The 12,910-nt window shown below is 35.5% G+C and overlaps 1 protein-coding gene across 1 annotated transcript; it reads left to right on the forward strand.

Moving 5' to 3' along the window:
• The first annotated feature begins 12,084 nt into the window (after positions 1–12,084).
• Positions 12,085–12,910, forward strand: LOC140014175 (uncharacterized). Its single transcript, XM_072064590.1, has 2 exons — positions 12,085–12,165; positions 12,341–12,910. The coding sequence occupies exons 1-2, from the start codon at positions 12,085–12,087 to the stop codon at positions 12,908–12,910; spliced, it is 651 nt and encodes a 216-aa protein (XP_071920691.1).

Raw genomic sequence — 12,910 nt, forward strand, 5'->3', positions numbered from 1 at the left:
AAGCAAAGTCCAGAATCTGATCACAAAATTGATTAGGAAAATCATGAAAATTGCTAAGGGACATTATGTTGAACAAATAGCTGACAATTTTTACTGGGATTGGAAAAAGGCAAAATACAAAAGAAGTTAATCAACCCACCCGAAAAATCGAAGCTATATATCTCAAGAACCGGAGAGACATATAAGAGAATCTGATCCACAAAAGCTAAAGCTAGCCCAAATTTTTTTCACATTGGCATAAATGTTCATCATAATTTTTTCATAGAGTGGAATTTCTCCTCCTCAACTTCAAATTTACTGATTTTTTTTAGGATTAAAAGAGGTATTTCTTTCATTTCTTTTATTTTTGTAGGATTAAAAAAATAGTAAATCTTATATAGACTGACAGTGTATACACTATCACCGTTGGATTTATGAAATGTGTGCAAAACTTGAATTTCAAATTCTTGCACGTAATTGCCATAGAAACCAAATCAAAAGAAGCAAGACTGATAAGGAAGAAGCGAGACAACTTGGGAAATGAGGAGGGAAAGAGAAAGTCAAATCATTAAATTTGGAGATGAAAGGTCGTACCATTTGAGGAATTCATGTCCCTTTTTCTCTTGTAAGGCTTAGAGTTTCCAAAAAGAAAAGGGAAAGAAGGAAAGGGGAAAATTACAGCATTGCTAATCTCAAGCCTGAAAACTCATGGCATGTTCGATTAATAAAAAGCAATGCAATTAGCAGAAATAATAATGAGCTTATATTTTCATATACTTCATTTTATATGGTTCTCTGGCCTTTAAATTAAGCCTGTTTATCCCAACTTTTTATTGTTTTGTTGATTTTTGCACCCCGTAGTTGAGACCGTTGTACTAGTAACTTCTTTGAAATAAAACATGCAATTACATGATCAGTTAATCTGGATACGGCACTCATGGATGCTGGTTGAGAGCGGGTCAATTATATTCTTTTAGAAAAATGAAATTAAATTGAAAAAGTATCCAAATACAAATGCAAACAAAGAGAAGTATGGAGTCCACTTTCTAATTGAAGACAGAGGGAGTAACTATCAAAGTATGGAGTTACTCCCTCCGTCCCACTTTAAAAAATATGACTATCAAAATGGGATACATATATATATACTGTAAAAACAGGACTAGGTTTTTTTTTTTTGCTATATTGTAAAACATAAGCTGAAGATACCCAAACTTTGCTTATTTCAAGAGATTTTACTAATTCGATAGGCAAATTCTGCTAAACGATTTCACTTTATAGCTGATCGAATTTTACAAACGCCATTTCCTCCCTTAACTTTCAGAATGGAGATTCTTGAATCCCTTTATCCCACCGTTTCCTTTTCTTTCTTTTTTTAAATCAATTTGATTAAAGATTCCCCAAAACCCTTTTTGCTAATATTCATAACCTAATACTATCAATTTCCGGACCTAGAAAGAATAAATTCAACAACTTTGGGAATGTACAAAACTTACTAGCCTGTTACCTATTAAACGTACATTAAGGTATTTCTCTTTTTACTTCATGAGCAATTACCTTAGAATGCTGTTTTCCTAGCATTATACCCTAAGTTGCATTTTAAAACTTCAAGCTTTCTGCACTTTACCCCTTTCTTCATATTCTTAACATAATTAAATTTCTCAATTTTTTATTATTATTTTCTACTGATGTTTTTCCCTTTGCTCTCTTTATCTTTCTTCCTTGCCTTTTCTTTCTCATTTGTTTCCCACTCTCTGATGCCAGATTAACTTTAGGTTTTATGTTTTCAAGCATAGTCCTCATCATGGGGGTTTGGTTGCTTTGTTATAAAAAATATTATTGGGCATTGCATGCAATAAAAACCTAGTATGTATTCCCAAAAAAAAAAAAGGAAGAAAGAAAAGGAGAGATCAGAAATATTCAAAATAAAGTTTATATTGATATTATTCTATTTCCGTCCAAGGAAAAGAATAACATAACACAACACGACAAAACAAACGAACTAGAATGGCAACAGATTGAAAAAAAAAATTGAAAAACACCCCATAATTATCAAAAGGAAATTAAATCCAACGCGTGCCATGGCCAAGAACTGGAGTTCCTCATCATAGTAGTCATCCTAATAGGCCGGTGGATGCGCTCCTGGTGGATACCCGTAGGGATGGTGGCCGCTTGCCATAGATGGTTGCCAATTCATAGCATGATGGTAATAATAATCATCCATAGGGTGTCGTTCACACGTCCCTAAACTTACTTCAATGCTTGTTATATCCTTATGCATGCTTATCATGTTGTCCATGAGATCCTCGACCGTCGGGACGCCTCCTCCCATGGATGGTTGACCCCCTCTACGTGGCGGTTGTGAAGGCGTAGCCGGAGGTGCAGGTGGTAGTGGTGGTGGTCCTTTCACCTTTGGCTTCTTCATGCATGCAAATGACAATATTTTGCTCAAACACTTCTTTGCACACCAAAGACAAGATCAAGTAACACGTGAGAATACACAAAATGGAAAAAAAGAAAAGAAAAGAAAAGAAAAGCAAAAGGTTAGTTAAAGCTTGTTCCCATAGCGGATGGGATCGCATACGAAAACCTAATGCGTATGAAAGAAAATTCAAGATAAAGTAGATGAATTTACCTTGGGGAATTTCGCAGAGGAATCCATGGAGAGAAATCGAGGAACCTTTACAGAGGAGACGGCAAAGGAGTCATAGTAAAATTTAGGTTAGGATCCATATCTATATATAGATAGTAGATTTATAATATGAATTGAATATTATGGTAGCTGTCAAGAAAATATTGAGAGAATCGAATTACTGCAATTTCCATATTCAACTGCAATTTAATAAAAAAGTAACTTACCTAGCGGGAAAGAAATTAAGGGGGCAATCAATCTTAGGAAACAACTAATTAACAACTGTGTGATTGTAACAATTCCTACCCCTTTCCTCAGAAAAAAGGAAGAAGCAAAGTGATTTCTTTTTTTGTTTTCCCTTATTTCCATGAACAAGAGATTGGATTTTATTCCGGAGTTTAACATAGGCCATAAAAATGCGAAGGGGGAAGAAGACGATACAAGCACAAAGAGAAAAAAATGTCCGACAACAAAGAAAATTTCCTTAACTTGTGATTCTTTCAATGCAAAGAGTGGGAGATTGAATTTATTACACTTAGTATGATTTATTTTATTTTCTTTCTGAAAGATGAAATAAAATTAAACTATTTGGTCATCATTTTTTTTTTGTTTCCCTAGTTCAGAAGCGAGACCACTATGTAAACATAAAATTGGAACCAAAAAAAGATTGTACGACCAATTGTACAATGATTGATTAATGCCTAGTTCAAATGGTAACTTTAAAGATTTGCATATAGTTAACAATTCGTGTGATTGATTGCTCAGGGAAAACAAAAATGGTAAATTACACTTTATTTCCTTGTGGTCTATTGCTTTTTATGATTTCAAATTCTATAAATAACTCTTTGATGATTTGAATTAAAGTATTAATGTAACGGAAGTAGTCCTTTGTAATGGAACCAATCAATATGTCGAATTACTCTCGTTTAGAAAATAAAATGACTGAGCTCATCAAGATATATAAACTTTATATGCATGACACTTTAACTGGTTTAGTACTTTATCACATAACTCTATTATGGTTTTTAAAATCTATTCATAACCCTCCCGTGCTTATCAAATAATTATTGTATTAACATTGGGGAACTTTTGATATTTTAATCGACTTCGTTACAGAATATAAATTTTGTTACTTTGATACTTTAGTCCAAATTATGAAGGTATTATAATATATATATCTTTCATAATCGTAGAAGGGTTATGTAAAAAAGTACTAAATCATAGGGGAATCAAGTATAATTTATCCAAATAAAAAAAGAAGCAAAATATTGGACAAACTTTGTGCGTCCAGTTTTGCTATTTCTGTGGTATATTGATCCTAAGCTAGTTTCCCCCCCCCCCCCCCCCCCCCTTAATTAGATGACACAAATTAGGCTATTTTCTTAGACTAGTCCCCGAAGAGTGAAGGGTCTGAAAAACTGTATTCACAAATTTATGCTTGCACAAACGAAAAGATAAATTTACAAAATACGTTTTTCACTCTTTGAGAAAATTTTGAAAAATATCACCTTTTGAGAAATTTAAAAAAAAAAAAAAAAAAGAAAGTGGCACTTTTTGGGAATTCACTCTATTAGGAGAAGATAAACAGATGAGAAGAGGACTATTACAACATCGCCGATGTGAAGCCTGCAAACTCATTGCACGTTTGAACAACAAAAAGACAGCGAAATTTGTAGTTTTTTAGTAAGCTTATAGGTGCATATACTTGATTTTATACGACAATCTAGCCTTTACATAACCCGCTTTATCCCAACACTCTCGAATCAAAATCGGAACCGAAATCATAAATCTCAAAACGGGTATGAGTTTTTGTCATTCACCCTTACCTTTTAGTTTGCACAGATATGAATTTCATTCTACAACTGTAAATACACATTCCGGACCGTCATACCCATGATAACACTGCAAAGTTGTACTAAGATCAGAATAAAATGTACGGATTAGAAGAGAACTTGCAACATTGCTCATGTCAAGCCTAAAACTCATGGCACATTTGATCAATAAAAAGTTTCAATTTTAGATAATTAATAAGTTTATATGTTCAAGTACTTTATTTTGCATGCTATCTAAGACTTCAAATAACACGTTCTGTCCCCACTTCTTATTGTTTCGTTCATTTTTGCACCATATGGCTGAGAGTTTAATTATCTGCTAGACTAGACTGTATAATAAATTGTTCAAGCTAATGCTTTAGCAATCTAGCACTTATAGTCAAACAAAATTAAAAGGAGGCTTTTCAATATCGAAAACAAGACTGATGAATTTTTTGTCATGTGTTGGTCAAGTGTAGGACCCATATGAATTAGGTATTTTTGGGGATATTTTTTAGATACTACGTTGTAGCATGGTATATTGAAAAAACTTTTACTATGTATTTGGGATGTTTTTAGAATTTAAAATTTTATTAAACCATTTAAAAAAAAAAAACTTCATCATACACCACCACCCTTCCCCTCCTCCGTCCACCACTACCATAGCCACCACTGGTCCTCCTCCCCTCCCTGCTTTCTTCCTCCTCTCTCTCTTCCTCCTCCTCTTCCTCCCTTTTCCTTTTTCTCTTCCTTTTCTTTCCCTCGCCTCCTTCGTCCTCTTCCATTTCCCTTTCCCCCACTAGACTCCCCACCCCCTCTCTTCCTTTTTGGTCACTTCTAGATCTGGTCACAATCCTCTACTCATGACCAGAAGGGGGAAGGGAGAGGAGGGGTAGCAAGGGAAGGGAGGGAGTGGAAGGAAGAGGAAGAAGGAGGGGACAGTCTAGTGGAGGTGATAGTGAAGGAGAGAGGATGAAGGAGGTGATGGCAGCGAAAATGAATGGTGGATAGAAGAAGAAAAGATGGTAGGATTTGTTATGTTTTTTATTTTTAATGGCGCATATCCTGTGGAACTGAGTCCTAAAAGTATCTGGTAATACTTAAAAAAGATGCTCTTAAAACAAAGCATAAAAATTCAGACTGATAATGTTAGTACAATGCTAATGAGCTTGTACTAAAATCCATAGGCATCATTGTATAATAATTCTTAATGTGTGTATAATACCACTAATGACCGTCGAGAGGATATTCAATAAGTCGTTACCAAAACTATGTAAATTAGTTCAGCTGCTTGTCGATTTAAACCTTGATTTCAATTAATGCCTTTGGAAAGCTTTGAATTAATCCAATAATTAGCTTGCAATACGACCGGTCCCAATTTAAGATTAGCAGTGCCTTTGCTCTACTTTGCACTTCAAATTTATGACATCTAAAGTTTCAGTACCATTATGGTTCCATTTTTGGCAAAGTCTTAAGATTTTCAGTAAAGTCCTGCGTGGAATATTGTTAGCCAGTTCACAACAACTTGAGTTGGACTTGCTACAATTTATGTTAGAAAATTCAGTACAATGCTACAATATCATTGTTCAAGTAAAAGAGCTCGTGTTAACTGCCAAAATTCTTGGCGTGTCTTAAGTACAACAAAGTAGTATGATTATATGCAAATCTCATTCCTATAATAAAACACACAGTCCTACAAGTAGCAATTATACCCTACCTACACCTGTCCATAACAACTTGTCATGAATTAAAATTTAGAATGCAAAATATCGAAAGTATGAAACTAAAATCATTCTCAACATGTCCAAAAAAAAAAAAATATCATTCTCAACATCATATGTTCTTATAATATACTAGAAGACATTGGGTCCGTTTAGTTAGTATAATTTATAAAAAACAAAAAATTTAAATACTATTCAACTAGTATCATAGACATAATTTTAACTATTTTTTTATTTTACACGTGTCATATTACAAAAAATATTACAATGTTATTCGAAATAATTTTTTCCAAATAATCTCCGATCCAAATACACCTATTTGTACTTTGACACTTTCCATCAGAGATGGTACAATGATATTGTCTGATTTAATCAGAAGATAAACATTACACGACTTGCAGAGTAAAAGTAAATCAACCCTTAAATTAATCATCAGCCAAATTCAGAATAAAAATAACGGAGAAACATTAAATTTGTAGCTAAAGAAAGGTAACGTCCCAACTCTCATTTTCGATAACTTGAAAGCCTAGTAGCTTGCGTAGTTTTGCAATCATTACCATTCTCAGAAGTAATAGTTTTGCAATCATTAGTGTTCTCATAACCGGAAAGGACGACTATAGCGACGAGGCGGTGATCCACAAGGATATTCATCTTCATGATGGCAAAATCGCCGTGAAGGGCCATAGTGGCAGTTGGGACTTGGGAGGCGGTGGTGGTTCACAAGGGTAGTCATATTCGTGGCGGTGAGGTTCTTGTGGAGAGAAATATTGGTATTCTAGAGGCGGTGGCAACAGCCCATGTCTTGGTGGTGGCGGTAGGGGTGGTAGTCGTGGCATGGCGCCTCGAGTTGGTGGACCATAATAGTCATCATTGTGGTAGTAATTATCCTTAGGGTTCAGCCTAAAAGTCCTGGAAAATGTAACTTCAATTGGATACCTTGACATTCTTTCCAAGAAATGCGGTATGCAGCCTCCTCCAATGAATGATCTTGGCCCCGGAGGATGAGCATCCTCTCTTCCATGCGGAAATGGGGGTGGAATTGGTGATTTCCTGCTATGGCCTCCTCTCACGAATGATCTTGGTCCCCCAGGGTGAGGTGCTTCTTTAGGCAGTGGGGCTGGCGATGATGGTGGTGTTGGTGGTGGAGGAATTTCCGAAGGGCTTTTTCAAGACTTGTATATGGATCATGTATGCTACTTAGTCCCTGCTTATGAATTGTTGCTGTAAAACGAGTCAACATATAACAACAAGAACTGTGGCTCCTAATTCAAGAAAACAAGAAAGCAGGAACTAATGAACTTTCTAATGTCATTACAATTGCAATGTTAATCTGTTCCAAGACTAAGTCCAAACAAAAAATAAATAAGGGTTAAAAACAAAAAAGGCTTCTGTGATATACCTAATACACAGAAAAGTCTCCCATGATTTCAAAACGACACCTCATATTTTGAACCAAATTGTAAACTAATAGAATTTGTTAAATTTAACGGAATACAGCAAACTTAATAGTCGAGACTGTCATTTTCATTAAATTTAATGAATTCTGTTAGTTTACAATTTAATTTAAAATATGATGTGTCGTTTTGTATGTTTTGAAATTACAGGAGGCTTTTCTATGTATTAGTTATACCACATGAAACTTTTTTGTTTTTAACCCAATAAATAATTAATCAATAAAGGAACTCCCTTTGCACAAAAAAAATCAAGAAAACTTGGTAAAAACACTTTCTCAAAAAATAAAATTTTTGGCTTCATTTGGATCACAAAAGAATACAAGTCCCGCAGCCCCAATAAAAGCCAATTACAACCAGTTTTGTTTGCTTAAGAGCTCAAATTTGGCCTAAATGACAGAAGTAGTAGGACATTGGTTCCTTGCTCGGTTAAAACTCCCATTTGCTTCCCATCTTCCAGTTTCATTATTCAAAATACCCATCTTCTTTTTCTTTCTTTTTTTGCTTTGTAAGTGAGAATATTTGAATCCAAAATCTCTTTTTTATTTATTTATTTATAGATCCTCCCTCCATTCAAAAGATCCCTCGCCAATGTCTTTGCCTTTTGTCTTTGTTTCTCAAATGATTTCTATCCTCATTTTACTTTCTCATACACTATTAGTTCATGGTTTTAAAGCAAAAGAAACGAGGAGGACATTAAACTAGATATGCAGGGAGGCCCATATATCCCCAATAAAAAAAAAGGAACAAAAGAAAGGAAAATTTAACATGTAAAATTGTTAATTTAGATAATGAAAAAAAGAAACATAAAGCTGTGCGCTTGTGCAATATAAGGAACTACTAAGAATACCTGTTTACTTGCAGGAGGAAAATAAATAATCTGAGATCTAAATGTGTAGATTTCATCTGTTTACAGCTTTTCTTGCTCAAATTGAAGCTCTTGAATTATTTAATTAACACAATATAAGATATGCTGTTCTTTGACACTGAATCACAAGCAGTTCATCCAATTTTGATATGAAAATTTTTACGGATATTATTCTAATAAGAAGCTATCTCCAAACTTGGGACTAGTTCATGAACCATGATGGTCCTACTAGTCCCTCATATACGTTAATCCTTTCTCCTTTTTTTTTTTTTTGGTTTTCTTTTTGAGCCTCATACAACTAAATTCTATACAATGCAAATACCTAAATTAATGAAACATTTGCAAGTGCGCGCAAAAGCAATCATGCGATTCTGGGTCACTCAAAAGTGACTAAATTTACTTTCTAACGTTCTCATGATCAGGTGGCAATTTTTTTCTTCTTTTTTTTAGAGGGTTTGAACGCAAGACCTTTTATTTAAAATCCCTCCCACGTTATAACCCAATCCAACTTTTACCCAGGTGAAAATTTCTTTATCCACTATTGTATGCTACTAAATCAAAATCCAACTGCATGTGAATTTAACATAAAAGGGATAGTAGAATCTCCCTGAATTAAAAAAAAAAAACTATGGAAACTCACCACTAGAACAAAGTATGCCAATGAAAGCATAAGCTGACAAAATTGAAATTATTTTTCTAGTATGAGCAAATATTTATTTTCAGAAAAATCAAAACAGGTCTAAAATTATCTGTTAAGGGAAAAGATATAAAACTCAATTAAGACATATTTATCAACATGGTTTTACTTGATTATGCCCCTAACCAACAGCATAAACAGCCGAAGTGATTCAAAATCAAGCATCCAATAAAGAAGCAACTTTTGATTATTGAAAAAGTTGTATCTTAGTTCCAAACATCAAAGCCCAGATCTCCAAACAATTGATTAAAAAAAACTTTCACTTTTATCATTGCATATGTAGTCATAAAAAAGTAGATATATGTTGACATCAATGAATATAAAAGAGGAGAAATTACCATTGAGCGAAAAACAGAGTAATCCATGGTTCATGTGAAGAGGAATCCGCAACCTTGGAGGGAAAAAAAAATCACAGAGTAATCCTGAAAGCTTCCTTCAAAATTAGGGCCTCATTTGGAACCTGGGTTTTTTGGACGTTGATCTAAAACTTTACTGTAAATCACTGTAAAAATTGTAGAAAAACTTTTGTAAGATGAAAAACTTTTTTTTCCTTTTCATTTTCTTTCTGTTTTTTCCTTTCTTTCTTTTTTCTGTTTTTTCCTTTCTTTCTTTTTTCTTTCTTTCCTCCCTTCCTGCTTCTTCTCCCTTCCCGTTCCCGTTCCCCTTCCCCCTTCCCTCCCCTATTCCTCTCCCGAAACTGCCATCAAGCAGTCTGCAGCAGAAACTTTTTTTTTTTTTTTTTTTGCATTTTCTCTCCCCATCTCCTACCCGCCACCCCTCCCTCCCCAACTACCCATTTTCTCCTTAAACCTCTCCCTCTCCCCCTTTCCTTCCCTCTGCCCTTCCCCTTCCAACACAAAAATTTTAAAAAGCCAAATCCACTCTCTCCATTTCCTTTTCAGTTTCCATCACACACACACACACACACACTCTCTCTCCGTTCTTCTTGGCCGTTTCCGGTAAACCTCCTTCTACTTCACTACTGCAACTTTCCATCTTCATCTTCTCCACAAGATCTCGCTCAAATCACCAAAACTATAGCGTGCACTTTACACACTGCTTTTCTACGCGCGTATCTACGTTCCCGTATAAGTACTTGTAACTACATGTGAGTTGTCCCTTTTGTTTTTTCCTAGGTAATTTTGGTGTGTTTTGTGGTGAATCTGCTAAATTTTAGTGGAAGAGGAGATTTGTAAAGGAAAAGGAGAAAATGTAGAAGCTGAAGATCGCGGAGGAAGGAAGTCCGTGGCTGCAGACGACTAACGGCCACTTTCCCTATCAGTTTTGGGAGTTTGATCCGAACGCCGCTGTTTCGGAGGGAGAACTAGCCACAATCGAGGAGGCTCGCGAGAATTTCTGCATTAATCGGTTTGAGAAAAAGCACAATGGCAGAGGGGAGGATGGCGGGGGAGGAAGAGAGGGAGAGGGAGAAAGGGGAAAAAAAAAAAAAGGTTGACCGGCACCGGAAGAGGTGATCAGCGCTGGAGGTGGTGGTGGGTTGGGATGGGGGAGGAAGAAGAAGAAAAAGATAAGGGAATTTTTTGGAAGTTTTGTGTGTTTTAGGTATTTTAAAGTGTGTAGGTTAAAAACTTTGATAAGTTTTTTGGGGTTCCTGTAGCAAAAGTTGTTAAAAAACTAGTAGTATACAAACTTGTGAAAAAATTGAGGTTTCAAACAGGGCCTAGGTTAGGATCCACATAATTAGAGATAGATGTGTAATATAAAAATGAATCTTATATTGAGCTGTCAATAAAATATGGAAAGAAGTCAACTACTGTAATTTCTATTTATAACTACCACTTTGTTAAAATAGCATACCTTGCTCTAAAGAAACAAATTAAGGAGGCAATCTATCTCGATAAACGGCTAACTAGAAAGTAGGTGATTAAAATATTTCCTGCCTCTTTCCCAAGAAAACAAGAAAAAAGTTAGGGAGTATATATTTTTTCCCTAATAAAAAAGAAAGGCTTCATTGATGCACTTGAATTCCACCTAATCTAGCATGACTATACACACACTAATAATACTATTCCCCTTATATATATACATTTTTCCTAATTAATCTTATCTTTTAAAAAATCTAATACTAGAAATACATCTTAATGAATGTTCAATGTTTACCTGTTCGGAAGACTCAACAAAAAATTAGGATTTTGTTCATGAGATAAACACAAGCGATAATGATAGGAAGGGGGTTAATTAAATACATGATACAAGTAAAAAGATCCTCCCAAAAAAATCTTTGGAATTTGCAACTCTTCCTATATAATTTATGGATTAATTTTCTATACACTGACAGTGTATACACTATCATGCTTAGATGAATGTCATATATGCTAAATTTAAATTTCAATCTAAATTTCACTTATGTGATATTCATCTAACGATGATAGTGTATACACTGACAGTGTATACAAAATTTACTTATTATTTATTAGATTTATATTTCTAATTTCTTTTATTTTTCTTTATGAAAAATGCAATAAAATTGAAATTTTTGATCTTTTTTCTTTCCCCTTCATGTGCAAGAGAGATAGTATAGTTAATTGTACAATGTTGAGGCCTTAGAGTGCCTATTTGCAATGGTAATAATGAGTTTTTACCCAAATTTGTCTCTTACCTGTTTTTTTAACAACTTTTGTTATAGTAATCTTAAAAAATTTTGGAAAAGGTATGTGCAAATTTTTTCTGGGGTGAATCAGAGGCAGGGTTGAAATACTATTGGATTGGATGGTCTCAGTTGTGTTACCCGCTTGGGGAGGGAGGAGTAGGGAATAGACATTTAAGTGATGTGTATGCGGCATTCTCTTGCAAACTATGGTGGTAGTTTAGGACAAACTCATCGCTTTGGACAAGTTTTTTATGGACTAAATACTGCAGAGATCTTCATCCATGTCAGGTTGAGCTGAGTCGGTAGGCCTCGGGGACATGGCGGAGGATGGTCAGTGTCAGTCGGCAAGTGGAGTTGTCTATGGTTTGGCTGATCCAGGAGGGAACTTGTCATTTTTTGTATGATAACTGGCTGGGAACTGGCGCATTGTTTTTTAAAACCATAGTGCATCCAACCATCTCTTTCAAAGATTTCATTACAAATGGGAAGTGGGATGCAAGTTTGCTCTCCCGAGTCATTACTCTTGACCTTCTCCCTTCGGTTTTACATCATCCGGTTCCCTAACATGGGCAGGCGGATGAGGTCGTTTGGAGCTTGTTTTCATCTGGCAAATTCTCTCTGTCATTGGCGTTCAAGGAGATAGGGCAAGGCCGAAGCTCCTCGTTTGCTCTCTCTCACATCTGGCATTGTCGCATTCCGACAAAGGTGTCCTTCTTCATGCTGCGCTTGTTGCTCGAACAATTGCCAATCCCAGACGTCTTTGGTAAGATGGGATTTCACATGCCTTCCAAATGTTTCTGCTGTTATAATGGAGCAAATGAGAAATTGGAGCATCTCTTCTCGGAGGAACAGATCGCGATGGAGGTATGGACCTATTTTACTGGCTTAAGTGGGCTCCAGACTATCATGTCAACTTTGCGGGCTCGGGTAGTGGCTTGGTGGATGGTGGGTCCGAGAGCTGAGAAAAGGCGCATACTCTTCAGAATTTTGTCTTGTTATATTTGTTGGCACATATGGAAGGCAAGGAACCAAGCAGTATTTGAGAGGAGTCGGATGTGCGCAGTCACTATCCGACAAGCCATTATGTCAGACGTTGTGGCAGAACTGAAAATTCAATTTAATCACGTTTCCCCAGCTGTATGA

The sequence above is a fragment of the Coffea arabica genome, chromosome 9c (assembly GCF_036785885.1).
Source record: "Coffea arabica cultivar ET-39 chromosome 9c, Coffea Arabica ET-39 HiFi, whole genome shotgun sequence".
Taxonomy (NCBI): domain Eukaryota; kingdom Viridiplantae; phylum Streptophyta; class Magnoliopsida; order Gentianales; family Rubiaceae; genus Coffea; species Coffea arabica.

Coding starts and splice junctions, on each gene's coding strand:
- LOC140014175 (XM_072064590.1), top strand. CDS start 12,085: ATGGCGGAGGATGGTCAGTGTCAGTCGGCAAGTGGAGTTGTCTATGGT. Junction 12,166..12,340: donor GAGGGAACTTGTCATTTTTT/GTATGATAACTG, acceptor TAACATGGGCAG/GCGGATGAGGTCGTTTGGAG.